The sequence below is a fragment of the Microcebus murinus genome, chromosome 18, assembly GCF_040939455.1.
Source record: "Microcebus murinus isolate Inina chromosome 18, M.murinus_Inina_mat1.0, whole genome shotgun sequence".
NCBI lineage: Eukaryota > Metazoa > Chordata > Mammalia > Primates > Cheirogaleidae > Microcebus > Microcebus murinus.
Genome location: NC_134121.1, coordinates 13,264,964 through 13,287,863, shown reverse-complemented (window position 1 = coordinate 13,287,863; position 22,900 = coordinate 13,264,964). Strand labels below are relative to the sequence as shown.

Here is a 22,900-nt window from a genome sequence, read left to right as displayed (position 1 = left end):
CTCCTAAAGAAATCATCAGATATTCCTAAATATTATGTATGAGAATCCTAGGCACAACCCCATAGCAACAAAATTAACCAACAATAATAAAGAACTCATTAAATAAAACAACTATATGATAGATTATATAACATTTTTTAAAAAGTATGTTAAAAGATTTTCTTTTTTTTTTTTTTTTTCTTTTTTAATGCATCCTGGTGTGCTATAAAAGATTTTCTAATGGCATGGATTATATTCACTATCTTAAGGAGTGAAAAAAAGAAGGAAAAGAAATATGTGTGTATCTCTGTGTCTGTGTATAGTGTGGTCTCAATTATATAAAGGAAAAAATATATAGATATGTTATGTATAGTCACAGGGAAGACCGGAAAGAAATTCACCAAACTGTTAGTGGGTTATCTTCACATAAAAGGATTAGCAGTGATTTTTTTTATTTTCTTCTTTATAATATACACATTCTATCATGCATAAGAAAAAGGGGGGAGGGAAAATTTAAAGGAAAGTAAATATTAACTATATGTATAATATGTATACAGCAAAATGAACACACAGTGTTATATGCATAACACAAAATTATTTAGATAGAAGCAATAAGGAAAAAACCCAAACAAACCAAGCAGTATAGGCAGTGGTACTGGTTAAGGCTTTGGAAACCAGACCAGGGTTTTAATCCCAGCTGATAAGCTATATATTACCTTGGACAAAACTCAAACTCTCTGTGCCTGAGTTTGCTCGTCTATAAAATGGAGATAATAATATCTACCTCTTAGCATTGATAATACAGGTATTACATAAATTAATAGATTAGAAGCACTTAGCACAGTACTTGAAAAAGTATATAAGACTGTACCTTCAAAAAAGTTGATCTTTAAGCTTCCTCTGGTTTGGGGACAGTAAGGTAAGGGATAATTATAGTTGTCCCTCAGTATACTCAGGGGATTGGTTCCAGGACCCTTGTGTATACCAAAATTGGTGCATACTCAAGTCCCGCAGTCAGCCCTGTGGAAGCCACATATATACGAAAAGTCGCCTTCCCACTCCCATACTCAGGTTTTGCATCTCCCATGAATATAATAATTTCAACCTAGCATTTAGTTGAAAAAAACATCAGAGTATAAGTGAACCTGCACAGTTCAAACCCATGTTCAAGGATCAACTGTATTAAGTTATAAATTTTACCTCTTGCTTCATCCTTTAACCTCTGTACAGAGACCAACAAAGATTCCTTTTCATCAAGTTCACTTTCTAAAAATGCATTTCGTTCAATGGCCTGATTTAGCCTTTGTTCAAAGTCTTCCAGTGAAACTATTGTTGCCCTAAAAAAAAAAAAAAATCAGAATCCATGAATTAAGTAACATGTGCAAACAGCTAATATTAATACAAAAGGAAACTATCAGTTTATCTCATGACATTCACTGAGCTAGCCAGCCTGGTCCCGTTCAAAGAGAATGACCTCATCCCCTTCCTGACCTCTGGTGATAGTATCTCTATCACGGGGGCCATTCATTCAGTATATTCTCTTAAATTCCCATATAAATTCCATAATATTCCTTGAAGAATGGCTGTTACACTATTTATAGCTCCAGACTTCAAACGCAATACCATCAAGTTTACACATTTTCAGGAAAAAAACTTTTTAATTGTTTTAGAGTATGTAAGAATTAACTAAAATTTTGTTTAAAACTTTAAGTTCCAGGTCACACTCCATTTACTTCCTGCCAACCCTTTTCTTCTTCCTGCCATTCTTCATTCAAACATTAACATGCACCTAGTCTGTGCCTCTCCCACTATGTGCTTTCTGCTATAGAAATAACATTTCCTAACCTCAAGTTAGAACTCTTAATGCCATGTCCAATTTTATCAATTCCTGTCAACTGTCAAAATGTCTCTCAAGTCCATTTCCTCTTCATCCTTCTGCCCCAATCTTCTGCTTTATTCTTCACCCATCACCTGGATTACTCCTAAATGATCTTCACATCTTCTCCCTACTTCCAATTCCTCAGTATTATCTTCTCAAATCAAAATCTGATAGTATTCCTTGTTTTAAAAAAAATCTTTAAAACGCTCACCACTGTCTACAGAGTGACTTTCAAACATAGTGTGCAAGGTTCTTCACAGTCTGGCCCCCACCCTCTTCCAGATTCATCTTGTTCAGCCACAATATCTTTATATACATTAAAGTGAAAAAATGGTATCTCAAGCACTTTCCTGCCTCTCTGCCTTTGCATCTGTCTCTTTACTTGGTTAATTTCTAGTCCTCGCAGATTCAACTCTAATATCTGCTGACTTCCCCAATTCTCCCAGGTGCTTTGGCTACTCCCCTCCCTAGAGGGGAGCAGCCTGTATACTCTTGTTACTAGAGCATTTATCACAGTGATTGACCATATCCATCACCCCCAAGGGCAGTGACTAGCTTAGCTCTGTATCCTTAACCCTAGCATCATGTCATTCACTTAAGAGTCACTAGATAAATATTAAGGAAGAAATACCAGACAGTAATTGCAAAGTAAAAGAAATTAAGTTTGGAATGGTTAAGAAAACTAATTACAGATGCATAAAAGGTTAGCAACAGTAATAACAAGCCACTGTTAGGTTAGTCAGGAAAACTATAATGAAAGCAACATTTTCAGAAAATTCATCAATCAGTATTAAGACAAAAGAAAATGAAAAGGAATAAAAATATAAAGATACGTCAGCTAGAAGGTAACTGCAGAATCCAGATATAAGATGTAAGAACCTACAGGAAGTATGGAAGTATTGAGAACACAGAGGAAAGATGGAGGAAAGCATGTTTTAAAGAAAAACCAACAGGACCAACAATGGTACATGAGAAAAGAAGAAAAAGGGAAAAATTGAAGGAAGAAAGCTTGGAAGGGCATTATATGGTGAGATAAGGATTTTTGGTTCCTTTCAATCCAATGAGTTACAGGTGACATGAAATATCAAAAGGAAATGTTCTGGAATTAAGATCTAAGGTGACAAGTTGAGCCTAACGGTAAAGATTTTAATCACCAATTACCAACTTTGGTTATTCTAATAAAATACACATACTCACTTACCTTTTTGCTCGCTCCAGGTCATCATTGGCCTGCTCCAGCTCTCTCACATACTTATGCAACTGCTCCTTAATGGCCCGAGTCTGACTTAAATCATCTTCTAATACTGAGACCTGCTTGTAGCTCTGTGCATATTGATGTTCTAGTTTCTCCTGAAGGCATGGGTATAGGAAAGTATGTGTCACTGACATTTAGTCTTCTTCATTTATTTATTTATTTTTATTTTTGAGACAGAGTCTCACTCTGTTGCCCATGCTGGAGTGCAGTGATGTGATTGATCACAGCAGCCTAAACTCCTGGGCTCAAGCAATCCTCCCACCTCAGCCTCCCACAGTGCTGGGCTTACAGGCTTGAGCCACCACACCTACCCCATAGTCTTAATAAAAGATGTAACTCAAGTTAACGAAGGGAAAAAATCCAATTCATTCACAATCTGAGTCGATATTATCACTCCTCTCCTTCTTTACGATATTTAAAAAAAACAACTAAATGACTAAATGATACATTCATTCTAAGTGCCTAAAACCATGTAAAATTTAAATAGTCGACCATTCTCCTCTCAGAAAATCTCACACTCATCTCTGAAAAAAGATAAATTTTTCATTTTAATAAAACCCAGCACATTAGACACCAGCCACTACTGCTGCAATTACCTTTAATGCCTCCACTTCATATTTCAGTCTTTGGTTATCAGCTTGCAAGTCTCTATTTCTTTGTTCAGCCTGTACTAACTGTGCCTCCAACTCTGCTTCTAATTCTCTGCTTCCTTCCTGGAATTCAACTAGCTCATCCCGAGCTTCCTGGAAGCTAATCAGAAACAAAATGGGAAAGATGAGTTATAGTAGGAACCACAAGGATCATCCTGCATATAACAAATCAATTCAATAATTTTTGCCTGAATGCTAAAGCTCTCGTAAAATATAGTAAATAAAAACAATCTGTTTTATACCTCTTACTCCATATATTCAAGGCTCAATGAAAATGAGTTATAAGTCCAAAAAAGACTCATAAGTCAGTGATTACAACATTTATGAAAAGTCTACATGGTTAAATATCATTAATTTCTTCCTCCATAGAACTCAGATGGGGGGGTAGGAAAGAATACATCTTTATTTTCACTAAAGTAACTTAAATTTGGCATTTCCTTCAACTACGTTCAATAAAAATCACAGATACTCTCACATCATGATAGAATTGTTTCAGATCTCTCTAAATATCATTTATTCTCATCACTGCCATAGTTACACATCCTCTATCTATATCCACTAGCATAACAGAATAACTGGCTTCAGTGATAACCATCAAAGAACAATAAAATGTTTGATAAGACTTAGTAAACTGTTAACTAAAGTAGAAAAATATATATTTTAGAAATATTCCATTTTTTAAAAATTTAATACAAGCTTCGGCGCTTAAAAGGTTATTATCCAAAAGTTTTCCCAACTAAGCAAAATAACTGAAATTTTATGTAACACTCCATACCCCTGAAGGTCTTTCCCCATCCCTCAAAGCTCTGCTGGCTCCAGACACTGACAATGCTCAAGTCTGTTATACAGCACCCTAGACAGTTTATCAGAATCTCCAAATGACCAAAAAGATGAGCAGCATCAGTGCACACTCAACAAGCCACAGATGACCCCATCTAGTGAAAACCATAAAAGGAGGCAAACGATCAGAAGAAATCATAAATGACACTGTTTGCCTACTATTTTAATAATTTGAACAATATAAAGATTTATGGCATTTTTATACAATTTAAATACAAGCAATGTTGTGACTATTTCTAGACTCGCAATCCTAAATCTGAAACTCTAAATTTAGCCTGTTTAAAAAAAACGCACAAGCTAGACATGGTGTATTCCAAATGCTCTCCCCTATTTTCAGTATGTTTTTCAATATTACCTTTGTTTATACTTTAAGGAGAGTTCCTTCCAATAAGCAGTTTCCTCCTTTAAACTTGAAAAATCTGGTATATCTTCACCATCCATGATCAAGAAAGCCTGTGAAATATTATAGACAAACTTACAAATAAAGAACATAGGAATCTAAGAAAAAGTATAAAATCTGGGACAACACTAAATCTGCAGCATTGTGGAAGGAGTTAAACATGAAAGATTGTGAGTGTTAATTATTTCATATAACTCGGTCACATAAATCACTTCACTACCCCACTCTCAGAAACCACCATGGATGAGGTAATGACAGGAGAGATCAACAAAGTCCTTTGGCACAAAACCACGTGAGGCACTTTCAGTTGCAGCACTAGGTTCTGGGTGACTTTGCCCCAGAGAATCATGCTATACATAGTTCCAGCAGTTGGTTGGGTTTTGTTGTTGTTGTTGTTTTGAGACAGAGTCTTGCTCTGTTGCCTGGGCTAGAGTGTGGCATGGTGTCAGCCTAGCTCACAGCAACCTCAGACTCCTGGGCTCAGGCGAGCCTCCTGCCTCAGCCTCCTGAATAGCTGGGACTACAGGCATGTGCCACTATGCCTGGCTAATTTTTTCTATATATTTTTAGTTGTCCAGCTAATTTCTTTCTATTTTTAGTAGAGATGGGGTCTCGCTCTTGCTCAGGCTAGTCTTGAACTCCTGACCTTGAGCGATCCTCCCACCTCGGCCTCCCAGAGTGCTAGGATTACAGGCGTGAGCCCAGCAGTTGATTTATAGCCAATTAGTCTTCTGGAAATCAGGAGGCAGAAGCAAGCATATTGTCAGAGATGCTGCTACTACATGCCTGTCCTTGTTGTACAATTGCTTCAAAACACCTACTTGGGCCGGGCGCGGTGGCTCACGCCTGTAATCCTAGCTCTTGGGAGGCTGAGGCGGGCGGATTGCTCAAGGTCAGGAGTTCAAAACCAGCCTGAGCAAGAGCGAGACCCCGTCTCTACTATAAATAGAAAGAAATTAATTGGCCAACTGATATATATATAAAAAATTAGCCGGGCATGGTGGCTCATGCCTGTAGTCCCAGCTACTCGGGAGGCTGAGGCAGAAGGATCGCTCGAGCCCAGGAGTTTGAGGTTGCTGTGAGCTAGGCTGACGCCACGGCACTCACTCTAGCCTGGGCAACAAAGCGAGACTCTGTCTCAAAAAAAAAAAAAAACAAACAACAAAAAAAAACACCTACTTGGACCATTTTATGCCACGCAACCCTACTGGAACATCAGGCACCACATTCCCAATACTTTACTATTATGGCATTTCTAAAAACTTCCTGTTAATTATCTTTCAGGTCCACAGATTCCTCCAAAACTCCACTAATCTCTACCTTCAAATGATCTTTCCTCTGGGTTCTTCAAAGAAGGCACTCAGCATTCAGAAGGGGGAAAAGGGGTAGGTGCAGTGGCTCATCCCTATAATCCTGGCACTCTGAGGGAGGATTGCTTGAGGTCAGGAGTTTGAGACCAGCCTGAGCAAGAGTGAGACCCCGGCTCTACTAAAAACAGAAAAAAATTAGCCAGGTGTGGTGGTGTAAGCCTGTAATCCCAGCTACTGTGGAGGTTGAGGCAGGAGGATCATTTGAACCCAGGAGTCTGAGGTTGCTGTGAGCTAGGCTGACACCATGGCACTCTAGCCCAGGTAACAGAGCAAGACTCTGATTTTAAAAAAGGGGGGGGGGAATCTATTTATTAATAGTTAACTATGCATTTGTACTGGCTGCCTAAAACTCCCAATTGATTGTCAAGGCAGATGGAATAGCAAAGCCCACTCTAGATTCATGCCTACCGTTTTCCTACCACGCCTTCCTAAGCATCCCACTTTAATTCCAGCAATGCTGTTCTAAATTGTCTTAACACATCGTGCTATTTCAGGTCTGCATGTTTTCTCTACCTTGGCTCTCCCTTCCTTGTTCCTATTTAAGCTTAAAACCTGTCATCTTTTCCAGAAACCTTTTCCTGCTCTCACCTGGACAGCGTTAAAATCTCCTGTGCTCTTGGTTACCTCTATACCCCACACATACTTTCAATGACATAATTACCACATAGCAATGCATTTGCTTACCCCTTTGTGTCCCCTATTAGGCTGTGTATTATTCTTATTTCTGTCCCAGCACAATGCCTACACAATAATAGATAATAATATCGACTGAATTAAACCATAATTGATTCAACCTAATCTACATTAGGCAGCAAGAACTCAAGACCAGCTTTAAAAGTAAACTAATAAAAAACCTGGAGATGTAGAGAACTGAACAGTTCATCTAGTACAATCCACTCATGAAGGTTTAACAAAAACTCAGTCACAGACAAGAACACATATAGAACTCCAACTTCAGGGTGGGTATACCAAAAATGTATATGAGAGTGCTTTTTATCAAAATAAACTAAGTGTATAAAGTTGCTTTTTAGTTTTAATTCCTTTGATGCCTACTGCAAATTTTTCTTTCTTAGGTCTTTCCTGACCACATCATCTATTATTACCTTGACATTTGTCAGGGAACCCCCAATTATCTTAAATTACCAATCAGCTTAAGAGTTCTTTGAAAGACATGGATGCTTGACATACTTTGCATCTCTCCACAGCACCAAGCATAACACCTTGATCAGAGAAAGTACTTACTACTTGCAAACATTTACTGACCACCTATGTGTCAGACATTGTTAAGCACTGGATAAATGTGTACTGACCAAATACACCCTCCTCTAATCTCATTACCCCTTCACTAGCACACTTTTGTCTGCACTATTCTACTCTTGGAAATACCTTTATACTATGACAGCACTTTAAAATGTAAACTCCACAGGGCTGAGTCCAGCTGAGGCTACTTTCTAGGGTTCCAATTCTGCCATTAACTTAAGTAAACTGCTTACTTAGGGCCTCGGTTTTTTCATCTAATGAGGGCTTGTACTATACTAGATGACTTACAATGTTTCTTCAAGCATGTATGCTGATTATAAATAATACTGATTTTATAATCCTACACCAACATCAAAGTTCCCAATTCTCACTCCACTTTCCCAGATGTAACAATAATCTTACTTGTAATTGTAATTTAATTTGTAATAAGGTGTGAACAAAGATGAGGCTCATCCAGCAACAAGAGGTGTTTATATTTCAAAGAAGATCCAAGGCACTTAAAGGCATCATCATTTGGTATCAATAACTCCTCAGAGTCATTACCTAAGTCTCCTGGAGGGGAGGGATGTATTTCACATTAACAACCCAGGTGAAGATAGAATTACAAGACACATGAGAGAAGCATCTAGGGATAAGGCAACAATCCCTGCGTCACTTGAATGCCCTACACATAAGGTCTTTCCCAAAAATCCCCAAAAAACTGTTGTGATTATATTTGAAACTTATAAATCCATCCCTAAAGAAGCTGATTATAAGTTCACAGGTGCTGGTCCTCAAATTTGGATAAATGCTACTATTTGAACACTGGCAACTAGGTATCCACATGCAGCTCAAATATTCAGTTTCTGATACACGAGCCAATAAATCATGGTCTTGCAAAGTGTTATGAAGACCGGGGTAATAAAAGAAGCAAAGTTCTGCTGCTACTTACTCTACTTTTAAACAAGAAACATATGAAGAGAAATGAAAGATTAAGTCTTTCCAGGTAGTTCCTTGAGGGTAGGACCTGTGTCTTATTTATAAATCCCTACACATCACCAGAAACATGGAACACATAAGTTCAATAAATATTTGAAATGGCTTACAATCTTTCTTTCATTATTATCCCCTTTTTACTTTCAAAGTACCACTTTCTTTAATTAACATCTGAATTCCTATTTCAGGAATGGAGTAAGCAAAAAGATTTTAGGTAGTTTATTTCTATCTCACAATGCACCACCACATGTATTAAATCAAGATTATAGGCTGGGCATGAGGACTCACGCCTGTAATCCCAGCACTTTGGGGGGCTGAGGTGGAAGTAACACTTGAACCCAGGAGTTCAAGACCAGCTTGAGCAACATAGTGAGACCCTGTCTTTACAAAAAATAGAAAAATTAGCTAGGCATGGTAGCAGGCATCTGTAGTCCCAGCTACTTGGGAGGCTGAGGTGGGAAGATTGCTTGAACCCTGGAGTTTGAGGTTACAGTGAGCTATGATGATGCCACTGCCCTCTAGCCAGGGTGATAAAGCAAAATCCTGTCTCAAAAAAGAAAAAAATCATAAAATCTATCCTTCTCAGTTGTATAAAATTATTATCCTGATGCATGCCAACCCACATTCACTTATATAGGGTGAGTGCAGGCTCCATATCAAAGAATAGTAAGCTAATGGAACTTATTGGGGAGAATCTTGGAGATAACCACTGCATACTAGCTACCTCAAATAATCACCATCCAGCCCTTCATTCTTAAACGTAAATGGACAGGAACCACCAGACAAATGAGAAAACCAAGTGGTGTGATTAAGAAAATCCTAGGACCTACTGAACTGAGAGGAAACAGATAATTCAGAAAATAAGAGAAGTTTTTTTCATACAAGAACTCAAAGGGAGACCAGGCGAGGTGGCTCACGCCTGTAATCCTAGCACTCTGGGAGGCCAAGGTGGGTGGATCACTCAAGGTCAGGAGTTCGAAACCAGTCTGAGCGAGAGCAAGACCCTGTCTCTACTAAAAATAGAAACTAATTGACCAACTAAAAAATACATACAGAAAAAATTAGCCGGGTATGGTGCCGCATGCCTGTAGTCCCAACTACTCGGGAGGCTGAGGCAGCAGGACTGCTTGAGCCCAGAAGTTTGAGGTTGCTGTGAGCGAGGCTGATGCCACAGCACTCACTCTAGCCTGGACAACAAAGCAAGACTCTGTCTCAAAAAAAAAAAAAAAAAAAAAGAACTCAAGGGGGTTACCTCCCACATGCTTCCTGAGACAATTACAAAAGAAGAGAGAAAACCATGACCAGAACAACACAGGATACAGGAAATAGGGACTCCAGCTGAGGACTGCAACAAAGAGAAGTGGCAGGATAAAGCCTCTTCTGTAGGTCAAGAGAATAATTCACACAGACAACGATGGCTCCAAGAAAAACGAGCAATTCCATAGAACAGAGAGCATAGCTGAGAAGCTGGATAAAGCTGAGGTTGTGGTGATGGCACATTACTTTATTGTCAATAAGAAAAAGAGCAACTGATAATCTCAGGAAAATAAAAAAGAAGCATAAGAGTCCTAATCCTTACATAAAACATTTTTAAATTAATGATTTCAAGTCAGAAATTTTTAATTTATTGAATTTATATTATTTTATGCAACTGGGATAAGTTCCATAACTTTATAATCATCAATTTCTTATTTTTGGTCTTAAATTTGCCATAAGCTTCATGTGTTGCTCTCTTAGAAGGTTCCAGGAGGCCAGGCGCAGTGGCTCACACCTATAGTCCTAGCACTCTGGGAGACGGAGGCGGGCAGATTGTTTGAGCTCAGGAGTTAGAGACCAACCTGAGCAAGAGCGAGATCCCGTCTCTACTATAAATAGTAAGAAATTAATTGGCCACCAATATATATAGAAAACAAAAATTAGCCGGGCATGGTGGCACATGCGTGTAGTCCCAGCTACCTGGGAGGCTGAGGCAGGAGGATTGCTTGAGCCCAGGAGTTTGAGGTTGCTCTGAGCTAGGCTGACAACCACGGCACTCACTCTAGCCTGGGCAACAAAGCGAGACTCTCTCAAAAAAAAAAAAAAAAAAGTGGGGAGAGGGGGGAAAGGGCATTTATTGAAACCTTAAAATCTGTACCCCCATAATATGTCAAAATAAAATAAAAAAAAAAAAGAAGGTTCCAGGATTTGGTGAACAACTTTATATTTTTTTTTACGCTCATTCTGACTTTGATGACAATATCTCTCACATTTGATCTTCCCAACGTAGATATTTCTTGCCTTTTTTATTTTTTCTTTTAACAGAGATGGGGTCTCTGTTGCACAGGCTGGAGTGCGGTGGCATGATCATAGCTCACCGGAACCTCGAACTTCTGGGCTCAAAGGATCCTCCCCTCAACCTCCAGAACAGCTGGGACTACAGGCACCTGCCACCACACCTGACTATTTTTATTTAGGTTTTTTTTTTTTTTTTTTGAGATAGGGTCTCACTATGTTGCTTAGGCTGGTCTCCAACTCCCAAGCTCAAGCCATCCTCCCACCTCCACCTTCCAAAGTGCTAGGATTACAGGCATGAGCCACCCAGCCCAACCTATTTCTTGTCTTTTTAGCCTATAATCATTTGGCGGCCATTTTAGTCCCTTAAATATTTGCATTGGGCCCGGCGAGGTGGCTCACGCCTGTAATCCTAGCACTCTGGGAGGCAGAGGCAGGCAGATAGCTCAAGGTCAGGAGTTCAAAACCAACCTGAACAAGGATGAGACCCGGTCTCTACTATAAATACACAGAAATTAATTGGCCAACTAACATATATAGAAAAAATTAGCCGGGCATGGTGGCGGCTGCCTGTAGTCCCAGCTACTCGGGAGGCTGAGGCAGCAGGATTGCTTGAGCCCAGGAGTTTAAGGTTGCTGTGAGCTAGGCTGACACCACGGCACTCTCACTCTAGCCTGGGCAACAAAGTGAGACTATGTCAAAAAAAAGAAAGAAAAGAAAGAAAGAAAAGAAAGAAAGAAAAGAAAGAAAGAAAAGAAAGAAAAGAAAGAAAAGAAAAGAAAAGAAAAGAAAAGAAAAGAAAAGAAAAGAAAAGAAAAGAAAAGAAAGAAAGGAAAGAAAGGAAAGAAAGAAAGGAAAGAAAGAAAGAAAGAAAGAAAGAAAGAAAGAAAGAAAGAAAGAAAGAAAGAAAGAAAGAAAGAAAGAAAGAAAGAAAGAGAAAATATTTGCATTGTTATGCTTTAGATTGTCTTACCTATATGCCTTTCCAGAGCTGAGTGACCAGTGCCACTTTAGTACTGGACATTTTATTCATTGGTAGGACAATTTTTCTTTAAAGTTTTCAGAACTCTGTTACTATGCAGTATTTGATGATATTGCTGATTGTGTGGTCCATGAGCCAGCGTCCTTATGGAAGTTCCTAATAATGACTGTTAGATGCCTTTCTTGTCATCTAACATTTATGTGAATGTATTTGAATGTGGAGTCAATCCTTCTACAAACAGAGTTAGGACTGTTTTTATCTATAAATGTTATTTACATGCCCACTTTGAAACTTTTCTATGTGGGGTGTTTTTGACGCATTTGTTGCTTTAAAGAGCGCTCAGTTAAGTGGTAATCTCTGAGGAACAGCACTGTACGCCTTTGGTGTTCTGTGAAGTTTCCAGTTGTCTATGACTTTTGGTTCTTCAACAAAAGATATTTAACACAACCACCAACTTTTCCATATCAGTGTCCCCTGGTAACTCAGGCTTTAAGTAGCATTTTGCATGAAATTTCTTGAGAATCTAGTTCTAGCTCTTTCATCTTCTTCATCCAACTATTTACTTTAATGTCAAATAATTCTAGCAAAATTATTTTATTTTTTTTTTTTTGCTTTACACATGCTTCTTTATTTTCTTGCTGGATTATAGGTGAACTGAATGTTGACCACTATTTTTTAATCAACAGGCTACTTTCACAACTTGCTTACTGACCCCTCAAACAGTATTACAGCCTGTGCCAGAAATATTTTACTAAAATAACCATCATCTTCTCCAGAACAAGTTAATAACATTTAACCAAGAATAAGTCATAGGGCCGGGCGCGGTGGCTCACGCCTGTAATCCTAGCACTCTGGGAGGCCGAGGCGGGCGGATTGCTCAAGGTCAGGAGTTCAAAACCAGCCTGAGCGAGACCCCGTCTCTACCATAAAAATAGAAAGAAATTAATTGGCCAACTAATATATATAATATAAAAATCAGCCGGGCATGGTGGCTCGTGCCTGTAGTCCCAGCTACTCGGGAGGCTAAGACAGCAGGATCGCTTGAGCCCAGGAGTTTGAGGTTGCTGTGAGCTAGGCTGACGCCACGGCACTCACTCTAGCCTAGGCAAGAAAGCGAGACTCTGTCTCAAAAAAAAAAAAAAAAAAAAGAAGAAGAATAAGTCATAGGAGTAGCACAGCAAAGTGGTTAATAGCCCAGATCCTTAAGCCAAAAACTGCTTGGCTTTGAAATCAGACTCCTTTACTCACTAATTGGGCGACCCTGGGCAAGTTACTTAACTGTGAGGTGCCCCATTTCCTCATCTGTAAAATGAGGATAAGCCTTAAAATGAGGCTGTATTAAGATTAAATGAGTTAATATTTGTGAAGTACTTAGGACAGAGCCTGGCACATTGTAAACACAACATAAATGTTCATTAAATTATAAAAAATTCCACTGGTCAATATTCCTAAAAAAAAAAAAAAAAAATTATAAAAAAAAAATTGGTAGTTCAACAGTGGACCTCTAAAATATAATCACAACGTAAACAGGCTTCAGAATTTAAAACATACAAATGATTCCTTAAAATTAATCATTTCCAAAAGCTATATGCATATTCCAGTGATACCATTACTGAAAACATTTCTACAACTTCTCCTTTAGAATAGCCTTTAAAAAGTCAGATTAAGAACTAAGCAGGCCGGGCGCGGTGGCTCACGCCTGTAATCCTAGCTCTCTGGGAGGCCGAGGCGGGCGGATTGCTCAAGGTCAGGAGTTCAAAACCAGCCTGAGCAAGAGCGAGACCCCGTCTCTACTATAAATAGAAAGAAACTAATTGGCCAACTGATATATATAAAAAAAAAAAAAAATTAGCCGGGCATGGTGGCGCATGCCTGTAGTCCCAGCTACTCGGGAGGCTGAGACAGAAGGATCGCTCGAGCCCAGGAGTTTGAGGTTGCTGTGAGCTAGGCTGACGCCACGGCACTCACTCTAGCCTGGGCAACAAAGCGAGACTCTGTCTCAAAAAAAAAAAAAAAAAAAAAAAAAAAAGAACTAAGCAAAAAGTTCTCACTTATGGTCACACTTCATTTTTATTGCTTCCTAACTGGTACTATCCAGTTTTATTATTCTAATTTTATTCATCAGATTTGCTCTTTTTAAAAATCACATTCTTTACAAATAAAAATTTGCTACCACTGCAAATATTCAAAAGACCATTTCAGGCCAGTGTGGTGGCTCACGCCTGTAATCCTAGCACTCTGAGAAGTCGAGACAGGATTGCTTGAGCTCAGGAGTTTGAGGTTGCAGTGAGCTATGATGATACCACTGCACTCTAGCCCTGGCAACAGAGCCAGACTCTGTCTCAAAAAAAACCCAAAAAAACAAAAGACTGTTTCAGGGGCCATAAAGACAGTTTGTCCAGTTTGCTTCAAGTTACATTGGGAGGATGTATTCACTGTGTGTTATTTGAAACTATGTAACTGGAGGTAGTAAGGCTATAGAAAGTTAGCCAATATCAAAAAATACATGGATAAAAAAAATGCTCTCATGGTACATCTCAAATTTTCTGAAGCTAGAATAAAGACAGAATTATGTATTCTCTGCCCCCTCCAATCTTTCTTCAATACCATGTCCATATGAATGGAGCATGAGTCTGAAAAGTATGATTACTTTTACATCAAGCATCATCATACCGTATATGAATGACCTTCAGATATGCAGATATGAGTTAATTAACTCACTTGGGTTTAAAACAGAGTCAGTCCAAATGCTTTATTTGCAAGGAAACTAATCTTTGTACAATGGTAAGAAAATCTTTTATATGATATTGTTTCTTGTTAACAAAGTTGTAGAACAAACGAACATGGCTGGAAGAGTTCTTTCGGAACTCACTGTTAACATACATGCCTTTTTACTGTAATTCTACTTCTCTCAAAGGTGACATTTACATAATTTTTAACTCTTCCAAATCGATCATAAATATGGTCTCTCTTTTGGTCCTATCCAACTTCTTTTTCTACCTAATAGAGTGCTCAGAAACTTACATACGAAGTAATTTTAAGCTTTAGTAACCAAATTTATTTCAGCATAGTTTACAATAAAAATAAGTTTTACAGATGTCATGAAAGCAAGATCTAAGTTTTTACTGAGAGTTGTTATTTTAAGTGCTCTTTATCTAGCTTCAGTTTATTTAATTTAAAAAGTCAGAACAACAGCTTCAGAAGATTTAGCCATTTCTATCTGGATCAAGTCAATCCCTAAGCAAGACTGGTCAAAGGTACTCTTTGTGCCTTATGCACTCCGCTTTTAATGAACAATAATTGTAATAATAATTCAGAGGAAACACCTCACTCAGTTTCCCTTTACTTCTTTTCAGCCCATGACTTAATGCTGCATTTTGGGCCAACTTCATGATTTAGCAAAGCCATTACCCTATCTCCTAAGTACATTAAGAACAACACAATTTAGCAGACAAAATAATTAACCAGCAACAAACTTCAGAGTAAGATTTTTCTCATAACTGAGCAGCAGTTCTTATCTTAGGTGAGTTTGCTCAAAAATAATTGAATAAGTAATCTACTAGCTTCTGGTATATCTTTGGCAAGTCAAATTTTCTGTCTTGCTTTCTAGCTGAGAAGGGTATAAAAGTCCCAAGAAAAGAAACCAGAATTCTGAGCCTAGAAATGTAAAATATGATTGAAGCTAAGCCACTCACTAGTTGTTTGAACCAAAGTATAAATCACTTAATTACCCCTACCCCGGCTCAATTTCCCCATGCAAATAGCGATAACAGAATCAGTCGCAACTACAGAGTGATGAGGTTCAAAAGAGATAGGAAGAGTGCTCTGAAACATGTCAAGGTGCTACATACATGGAATGTGATAATCAGCAGTGGAAGAACTCTCACTTCCTTTGCAAAACTTAAAAGGTCACCTCGTTGCTTACAGCAAAAATAAGAGGCGAGCACAAGCAACCTGAACCCGCTGGTGACACTTTCCTGAACTCCAAGAAGGATGATTAGCAGTTCGAGCCCGGGAGTCACGGGCATGCCAATCGGCGCCCAACGTGGGCTGCTCCTGCTCTCGCTCCCCACGAGACAGAGGCGCTGAGAGATCAAAATCCAACCTGGTTCCAAACAGCCCTCGCAGGCTGAAGGGATATGGGAGATGTTGGAGGGGGAGGGCTAGGCGCCCTGCTGCCACCTCCGACTGGGCCACTCCTTGCGACACCAGCGCCCCAGCCCACGGTGCCACGTCCCGGCCTCCGTCACCGCCATCCCTCACCCCACCCCGGGACGGGGCGCATCCTCCGGAGGCCGCCGGGCTCGTTCCCTTGCCGGCTCCCCAGTGGGACACAGCTCGGACCAAGGCGAGGAGGGGACAGTTAGAGCGGTTGGAACAGTTGCCCCCGGACTGGGCGCCCCAGAACCCGACCCCAGCCCGGTCCGTCGGGGCCTCAGACACAGCCCCCGGGCCGGGCAGGCTCCCCAAGGGCAGGCCTCGGCGCCGCCGGCCCGGCCGGGCCCCCTCGGGAGCGTCCCCGCACCGCAGGCTCACCTCCACTGTGTCAAAAGCGCATGTTCGCCGCCGCCCGACCGACGTCTCTGCTCCGCTGGCCTGGCCAGGCCCGCCCAGCCGCTTGCCTCTGCTCCCCTCCGCAGCCCTGAGCTCCACTCCGCGCACCTCCGCGCCCGGCTCCTCCCCGACACGTCAGGAGCTCCCTGGGTGTCCGAGGCCATTCTGTGACGCACGGGGGCGGGGTTCGGAGCATGCGCGGGAGCGCGCGGGCGTGCGGGGCGGGGCTGTGGCGGGGCTGGCATGACACCGGGCCGCCGGAACGCGGCGCGCTGACGTCAGGCTGCCGGCGTCCTTCTGCGCAGGCGCATCGGGACCCCACGGCGGGTGAGGTTTTGGCCTCTGGCAGTTACCGGTACCTGAAACTTTGCTGTTTGGGAAAGTGGTACCATGGTGTGTGAGGACATCTGCCAGTTTTTCGGCCACCAAGACCTTTCAAGTATCCATGTTTCGGTGTTCCCGTTTATAAAATAAATTTCGGCTTATATTCCGCCTCCAAGCCCTCCCCTTACCATCCAATAGAACACAGAGGTATTCTATTCCCTCCTCATCACCCTCGCAAAGCCCGATGTTGTTTTCACAGCGCTTCCACTAGCTGCAACTTTATACTTGTTCTTGTCTTCCTCCAGTAGAATTTTAAGTTCCATGGGAGCTAGAACCTCTTATGCCTTGTTTATCACAACAGATAGCTTGGTTCTAGGCAGAGTGGGTGCTCAAATATTTGATGAATAAATGAATGGATTCCTTGGTGGCACCAAGGGATTTTATATATGTCCATTTATGTTTTATATATCTGAGCATATATTCACACACAAATATATGTTAAATATATATAGATATTCCTCTAGGGGATTTGGAGAAGGAAGTAAGCTGGAGGAGGTACTAGCTCAAAAAGGAGAGAAATACGAATGGACAACCGCTAAGGCAGTGGCAAGTTAAAAGAAGAGAGCACTTTTAAAAAATAGTTTAGGGGCCGGGCGTGGTGGCTCACGCCTGTAATCCTAGCACTCAGGAAGGCCGAGGCGGGAGGATCGCTCAAGGTGAGGAGTTGGAAACCAGCCTGAGCAAGAGCGAGACCCTGTCTCCACTAAAAATAGAAAGAAATTAATTGGACAACTAAAAATATATAGAAAAAATTAGCCGGGCATGGTGGAGCATGCTTGTAGTCCCAGCTACTCAGGAGGCTGAGGCAGTAGGATTGCTTGAGCCCAGGAGTTTGAGGTTGCTGTGAGCTAGACTGACGCCACAGCAATCTAGCCCAGGCAAGACAGTGAGGCTCTGTCTCAAAAAAAAAAAGAAAGAAAGAAAAGAAACTTTCCTATGCTTCTGAGTATCAAAAAAAAAAAAAAGAAAAAAAACTAGTTTAGGGTGGGTGCTGTGGCTCCTGCGGCTCCTGCCAGTAATCCGGGCACTTTGGGAGGCGGCTCCTGCCAGTAATCCGGGCACTCTGGGAGGCTGAGGAGGATCAGATTGCTTGAGGTCAGACATTCTGATCAGCCTGAGCAACATAGTAAGATCCTGTCTCTACAAAAAATAAATAATTTTTGTAAGTTCATGGGAAATGTATGTTTATTAAAAAAAGCATGCACAGATTTCAATTTTTTTTGCAACAAAATAAACTCCTATTAACTTGTTATAACATGTCTGAACAGGATCTAGTTTGAGGCACTAAGAAGGATAAGTCATCAGTTTGAAAAGAGCCCCTATCAGAGCAACATGAATTCCACTAACACTGAAGCAAGAACAAACATCAAATTCATGGTAAAGATTGGTTGGAAGAATGGTGAAACCATTAATGCTTTATAAAAAGTTTGTGGGGGCAATGCCCCAAAGAAATTAGTTTACAAATGGATAATTTGGTTTAAGAAGGGATAAGACAGCGTTAACAATTAAGCCCATAATGGCAAACCATCCACATCAGTTTTCAAGGAGAAATTAGTCTTATTCCTGCCCTAATTGAAAAGGACTGACAATTAACAGCAGAAACAATAACCGACATCATAGACATCTCAAGTGGTTCCACTCACAAAATTCTGGCTGAAAAATTAAAGTTGAGAAAACTTTCTATGAAATGGGTGCCCAAAACTGTTGCACCCACATCAGCCGCAGACAAAAGCAGAAACTCCAGTTGAAATTTTAAGCAAGGGGGATCAAGATCCCGAAGCATTTCTTCAAAGAATTGTTAACAGGTGGTGAAACATGGCTTTACCCGTGTGATCATGAAGACAAAGCACATCAAGGACATGACTACCAAGAGGTGGAAGTCCAGTCAAAACAAAAGTGGACTGGTCAAGAGCAAAGGTCATAGCAACAGTTTGGGGGGATGCCCAAGGTAATTTGCTTGTTCACTTCCTAGAGAGCCAAAGAATGATAGCACCTGCTTATTATGAGAGTGCTGTGAGAAAGTCAGCCAAAGCTCTAGCAGAAAAATGCCTGGGAAAACTTCACCAGAGAGTCCTTCTCCACCACGACAATGCTCCTGCTCATCCTCTCATCAAACAAGGGCAATTTTTCAAGAATTTTGATGAGAAATCATTAGGCATCCACCTTGCAGTACTGATTTGGCTCCTTCTGCTTTTTGTTTCCTAATCTTAAAAATATCTTTAGAGGACACTCATTTTTCTTCAGTAAAAATGTAAAAAAAAAGACTGCATTAACACGGTTAAATTCCCAAGACCCTTAGTTCTTTAGAGATGGACTAAATGGCTGCTATCACTCCTTACAAAAGTGTCTTGAACTTGATGAAGCTTATGTTGAGAAATAAAGTTGATATTTTTAATTTTTATCTTTAATCTATTTTTCCGCAAACTTTTTGAAGTCCCCTCATGTATATTGACAATTGGGCTAAATACTTGCTCTGCGTAATTTCATCCTCACAATGGCCCCATGAGATAGGGGGCCTGTTATTCTCATTTTTAAAATGAGGTTGACTTGTTACTAACAATGAAAATGTATAGAAAAAAATGCAATAAAGAATTTAAAAAGAAAAGTAAAATAAAATAAAAAAATAAAAATAAAATAAAATGAGGAAACAGGCTCAGCAAGATGAAGGTGCCTAAGATCACTCAACTAGAAAAAGGAGGACTCAAGACTCACAGCCACCCAATCTAGATTGTCTTAAGTCCAGAAACCACAGTATTTTTTTTTTTTTTTTTGTAGAGACAGAGTCTTGCTCTGTCACCTAGGCTGCAGTGCAATGGCATGATCATAGCTCACTGCAGCCTCCAGCTTCTGCACTTGAATGATCTTTCCACCTCAGCCTCCCAAGTAGCTGGGACTACAGGCACACACACCACCACATTTGGTTAATTTTTTTTTTTTTTTAGAGACAGGGGTCTCACTATGTTGCCCAGACCGGCCTCAAACTTTTGACTTCAAGCAATCCTCTCGCCTCAGCCTCCCAAAGTTCAGGAATTACAGGCACAAGCCACCACACCTGGCCCAGAAACCACATATGAACAACTACTATAATGCCCAAGAAGGGGAACTACTACTAATAATTACCATTTATGGGGCCAGAACACTGTGCTAAGTGCTTTATAAACATTATATCCCTCAGTCCTCACAAGCCTGTGAGGCTGTAATTATTACCTCCCATTTTACATATTGTAACCTGAGACCCAGGGGATCTGGGGTTTAAACCCAAGCAGGCCTTACGCCAAGGCCAGCGGCCTAGGATAGCTTGGAAGCTGGTTCAGGCTGTGGGGCTCTGCTTCCCGTGCTCCAGCTGATGAGATCACAGGCAGGGAGGGAACTGATGAAGGCTTTCCTGTGGACCTGCTGCCAAGACAGAACAGTCCCACCCCGAGATGAAAAAAATAAAGGCTGCAGCTCTTGTCTCTGCCTCCTGCCTGAGGTGCTGGGAAACACACTGAGTCATCTAATGACAGGACAGGCCCCTCAGAAGATGTCGGCATCATCCTCCAGGCTGCTACCCATCCCACGCAGCCTGGACACAGAACTGGTGTTTGTCAGGCCTGGTGTGTTGGCCTCATCTTAATGAATGGGCTTTGCTTGGCAGCGTTCTCAGAGGCGTTGGAGGCCCTGCACTGATCTCCCTCCTTGTAGACTGAGCTTTCTCCATGGGAGAGAGGCCCCAGGGCTCGGCAGGGCAAGCAACAATCTGCTCCAGCCTTTCAAACCTCTGCTCCAACCCCTGCTTCTAATATGCCAAGTCAAGGGAAAATAAAATGGAAAGAAAGATGGAAGGCAGCCTCAAAAGGGAGCAGAAGTTATATTATAAAAATAGCCTTGCGGGCTGGGTGCGGTGGCTCACGCCTGTAATCCTAGCACTCTGGGAGGCCGAGGCGGGAGGATTGCTCAAGGTCAGGAGTTTGAAACCAGCCTGAGCAAGAGCGAGACCCCATCTCTACTACAAATAGAAAGAAAATTAATCGGGCAACTAAAATATATAGAAAAAATTAGCCGGGCATGGTGGCGCATGCCTGTAGTCCCAGCTACTTGGGAGGCTGAGGCAGAAGGATCGCTTGAGCCCAGGAGTTTGAGGTTGCTGTGAGTTAGGCTGACGCCACAGCACTCTAGTCCAGGGAAGAGAGTGAGACTGAGAAAGAAAGAAAGAAAGAAAGAAAGAAAGAAAGAAAGAAAGAAAGAAAGAAAGAAAGAAAGAAAGGAAGGAAGGAAGGAAGGAAGGAAGGAAGGAAGGAAGGAAGGAAGGAAGGAAGGAAGGAAGGAAGGAAGGAAGGAAGGAAGGAAGGAAGGAAGGAAGGAAGGAAGGAAGGAAGGAAGGAAGGAAGGAGAGAGAAAGAAGGAGAGAGAGAGAGGGAGAGAGAGAGAAGAAAGAAAGAAAGAAAGAAAGAAAGAAAGAAAGAAAGAAAGAAAGAAAGAAAGAAAGAAGAAAGAAATTAGCTGGACAACTAAAAATATATAGAAAAAAAATTAGCCGGGCACAGTGGTGCATGTCTGTCGTCCCAGCTACCCGGGAGGCTGAGGCAGAAGGATTGCTTGAGCACAGGAGTTTGAGGTTGCTGTGAGCTAGGCTTAGGCCACTGTACTCTAGCCCAGGCAACAAAGCAAAACTCTGTCTCAAAAAAAAAAAAAAAATACAGCCTTGCAAAGGTAGAAAAGGTGGGTGAGGGCTGCCCCACTCCTCTGCCTTCGTAAACAATTAGGAAAGGGTTTGCTGAGGCATGGGTCCCTATGTGAGGTCTTTCTTAGATTGAGCCAAAAAGGTCAATGTCACAGTCCCTGTGAGCATGTATGAGCATCCCTACATCTTTCCTGCCCAAACTCTGAGATACAGGAAACAGAGGCCAGTTTCCACCACTGGGAGGGGTGGAAGTTGACCACTGCCCTAGGGGAGGTCTGGGTATGAGCCCAAACTCTAATGCTGGACTTTGGCCACATCACACACTCACATAAGGTGATGTAAGCCACCCAGGCCTGCTATAATTCTGAGGAGTTGGGGCATATTTGACTCTCTACTGAATCAGGTGAGCGAGACACCTCAGAAGCAAAGGCTTGATTCAGCCTAATCTGTCTATGTTCCTTTGACCCCCGGTATTTTTTGCTAAGCTCTAAGGGCATAGGTCAAGCTGGACAAGGGACACCTAATGGCTGGCTGGTTGCTAATGGTCTGGTGGATATGTTTACCAGATGTCCACCATCACCTCCAGCTCTGTATGCCTAAACCCCAAACAGATCTTCCTTTATGCCTCAACAGAAATTTCCAAAACAATTTTCCTGTTTCTGCCAATGATGTCATGATTATCTCAGTCATTGAGACACAAAGCACTCATCAAATCACCCTTAATTATCCCCCTTCCCAGCTTGCCTCTCAATCCTGTGATCACCAAACCCCAATGACTTTCCCTTCATAAACTCAAAAAAATCCATTGATTATTCAGTACTTTCCTCCTGCATCTCTCCCAATCCAAAGTCTCCTATTTATCTGTCCCTCCCTCCCCAAATTTCTCTCCATTTTCTTCTTGTTCCAGCCCAGCAGTCTACACATAGCTATCAGAATAATCTTTCTAAAATCCCATTACATACAGAGCATCCCTGGCCCCAAAACTTATGGTGGCATCTTGTTACCTTTGTGATAAAGTACAAACAATATGGCCTGGCATTCAAGGCCCTCCCAAAGCAACTCCAACCCACTTCTACAGTCTACATCCTATAGTTCACCTACCTGGGTCTAGCCAGACCCTCCACTGCACCCCACAAATGGATGGTTACCTTCCTCTCTGGGTCTGTCTTATTGACTTCCATGCCCTGGGAACTATAGCTGCTCCCTAGGCTTGCCCAACCTGCCTTGCCTTCTTCTGCCTTTTGAAGCCTCGCTCATATGCTACCTCCTCCAGGAAGCCTTCCCTGATACCCAAAGCCCAAAAGTGAGCACTCCTTCTCTGAGCTCAAGGAGAGCCACTCACAGTGCACATGAGACTTATTGAACAGAGGTATTCAATCTCCCCCCCAAGCAACAAAAACTCACTGAGTGTAGGGACAATGTTGATTGTCCTAATATC

General features: G+C 41.4%; 1 protein-coding gene across 3 annotated transcripts in view; it reads right to left on the bottom strand.

Annotated features, from left to right (window-relative positions):
- Positions 1-22,900, bottom strand: part of NDEL1 (nudE neurodevelopment protein 1 like 1) — a 53,750-nt gene that overhangs the window by 19,726 nt on the left and 11,124 nt on the right. For 2 of the 3 annotated variants that reach the window (XM_012775277.3, XM_012775272.3), the window contains exons 1-5: positions 16,398-16,555; positions 4,959-5,056; positions 3,710-3,863; positions 3,060-3,208; positions 1,180-1,316 (exon numbers count right to left, since the gene is read on the bottom strand). In XM_012775277.3, the coding sequence (XP_012630731.1) occupies positions 1,180-1,316; positions 3,060-3,208; positions 3,710-3,863; positions 4,959-5,044 (526 nt within the window). In that variant the 5' untranslated portion in view covers positions 5,045-5,056; positions 16,398-16,555. Of the gene's footprint in view, positions 1-1,179; positions 1,317-3,059; positions 3,209-3,709; positions 3,864-4,958; positions 5,057-16,397; positions 16,556-22,900 lie in introns of those variants that run through there. The other variant, XM_075994170.1, reaches the window with a different exon arrangement.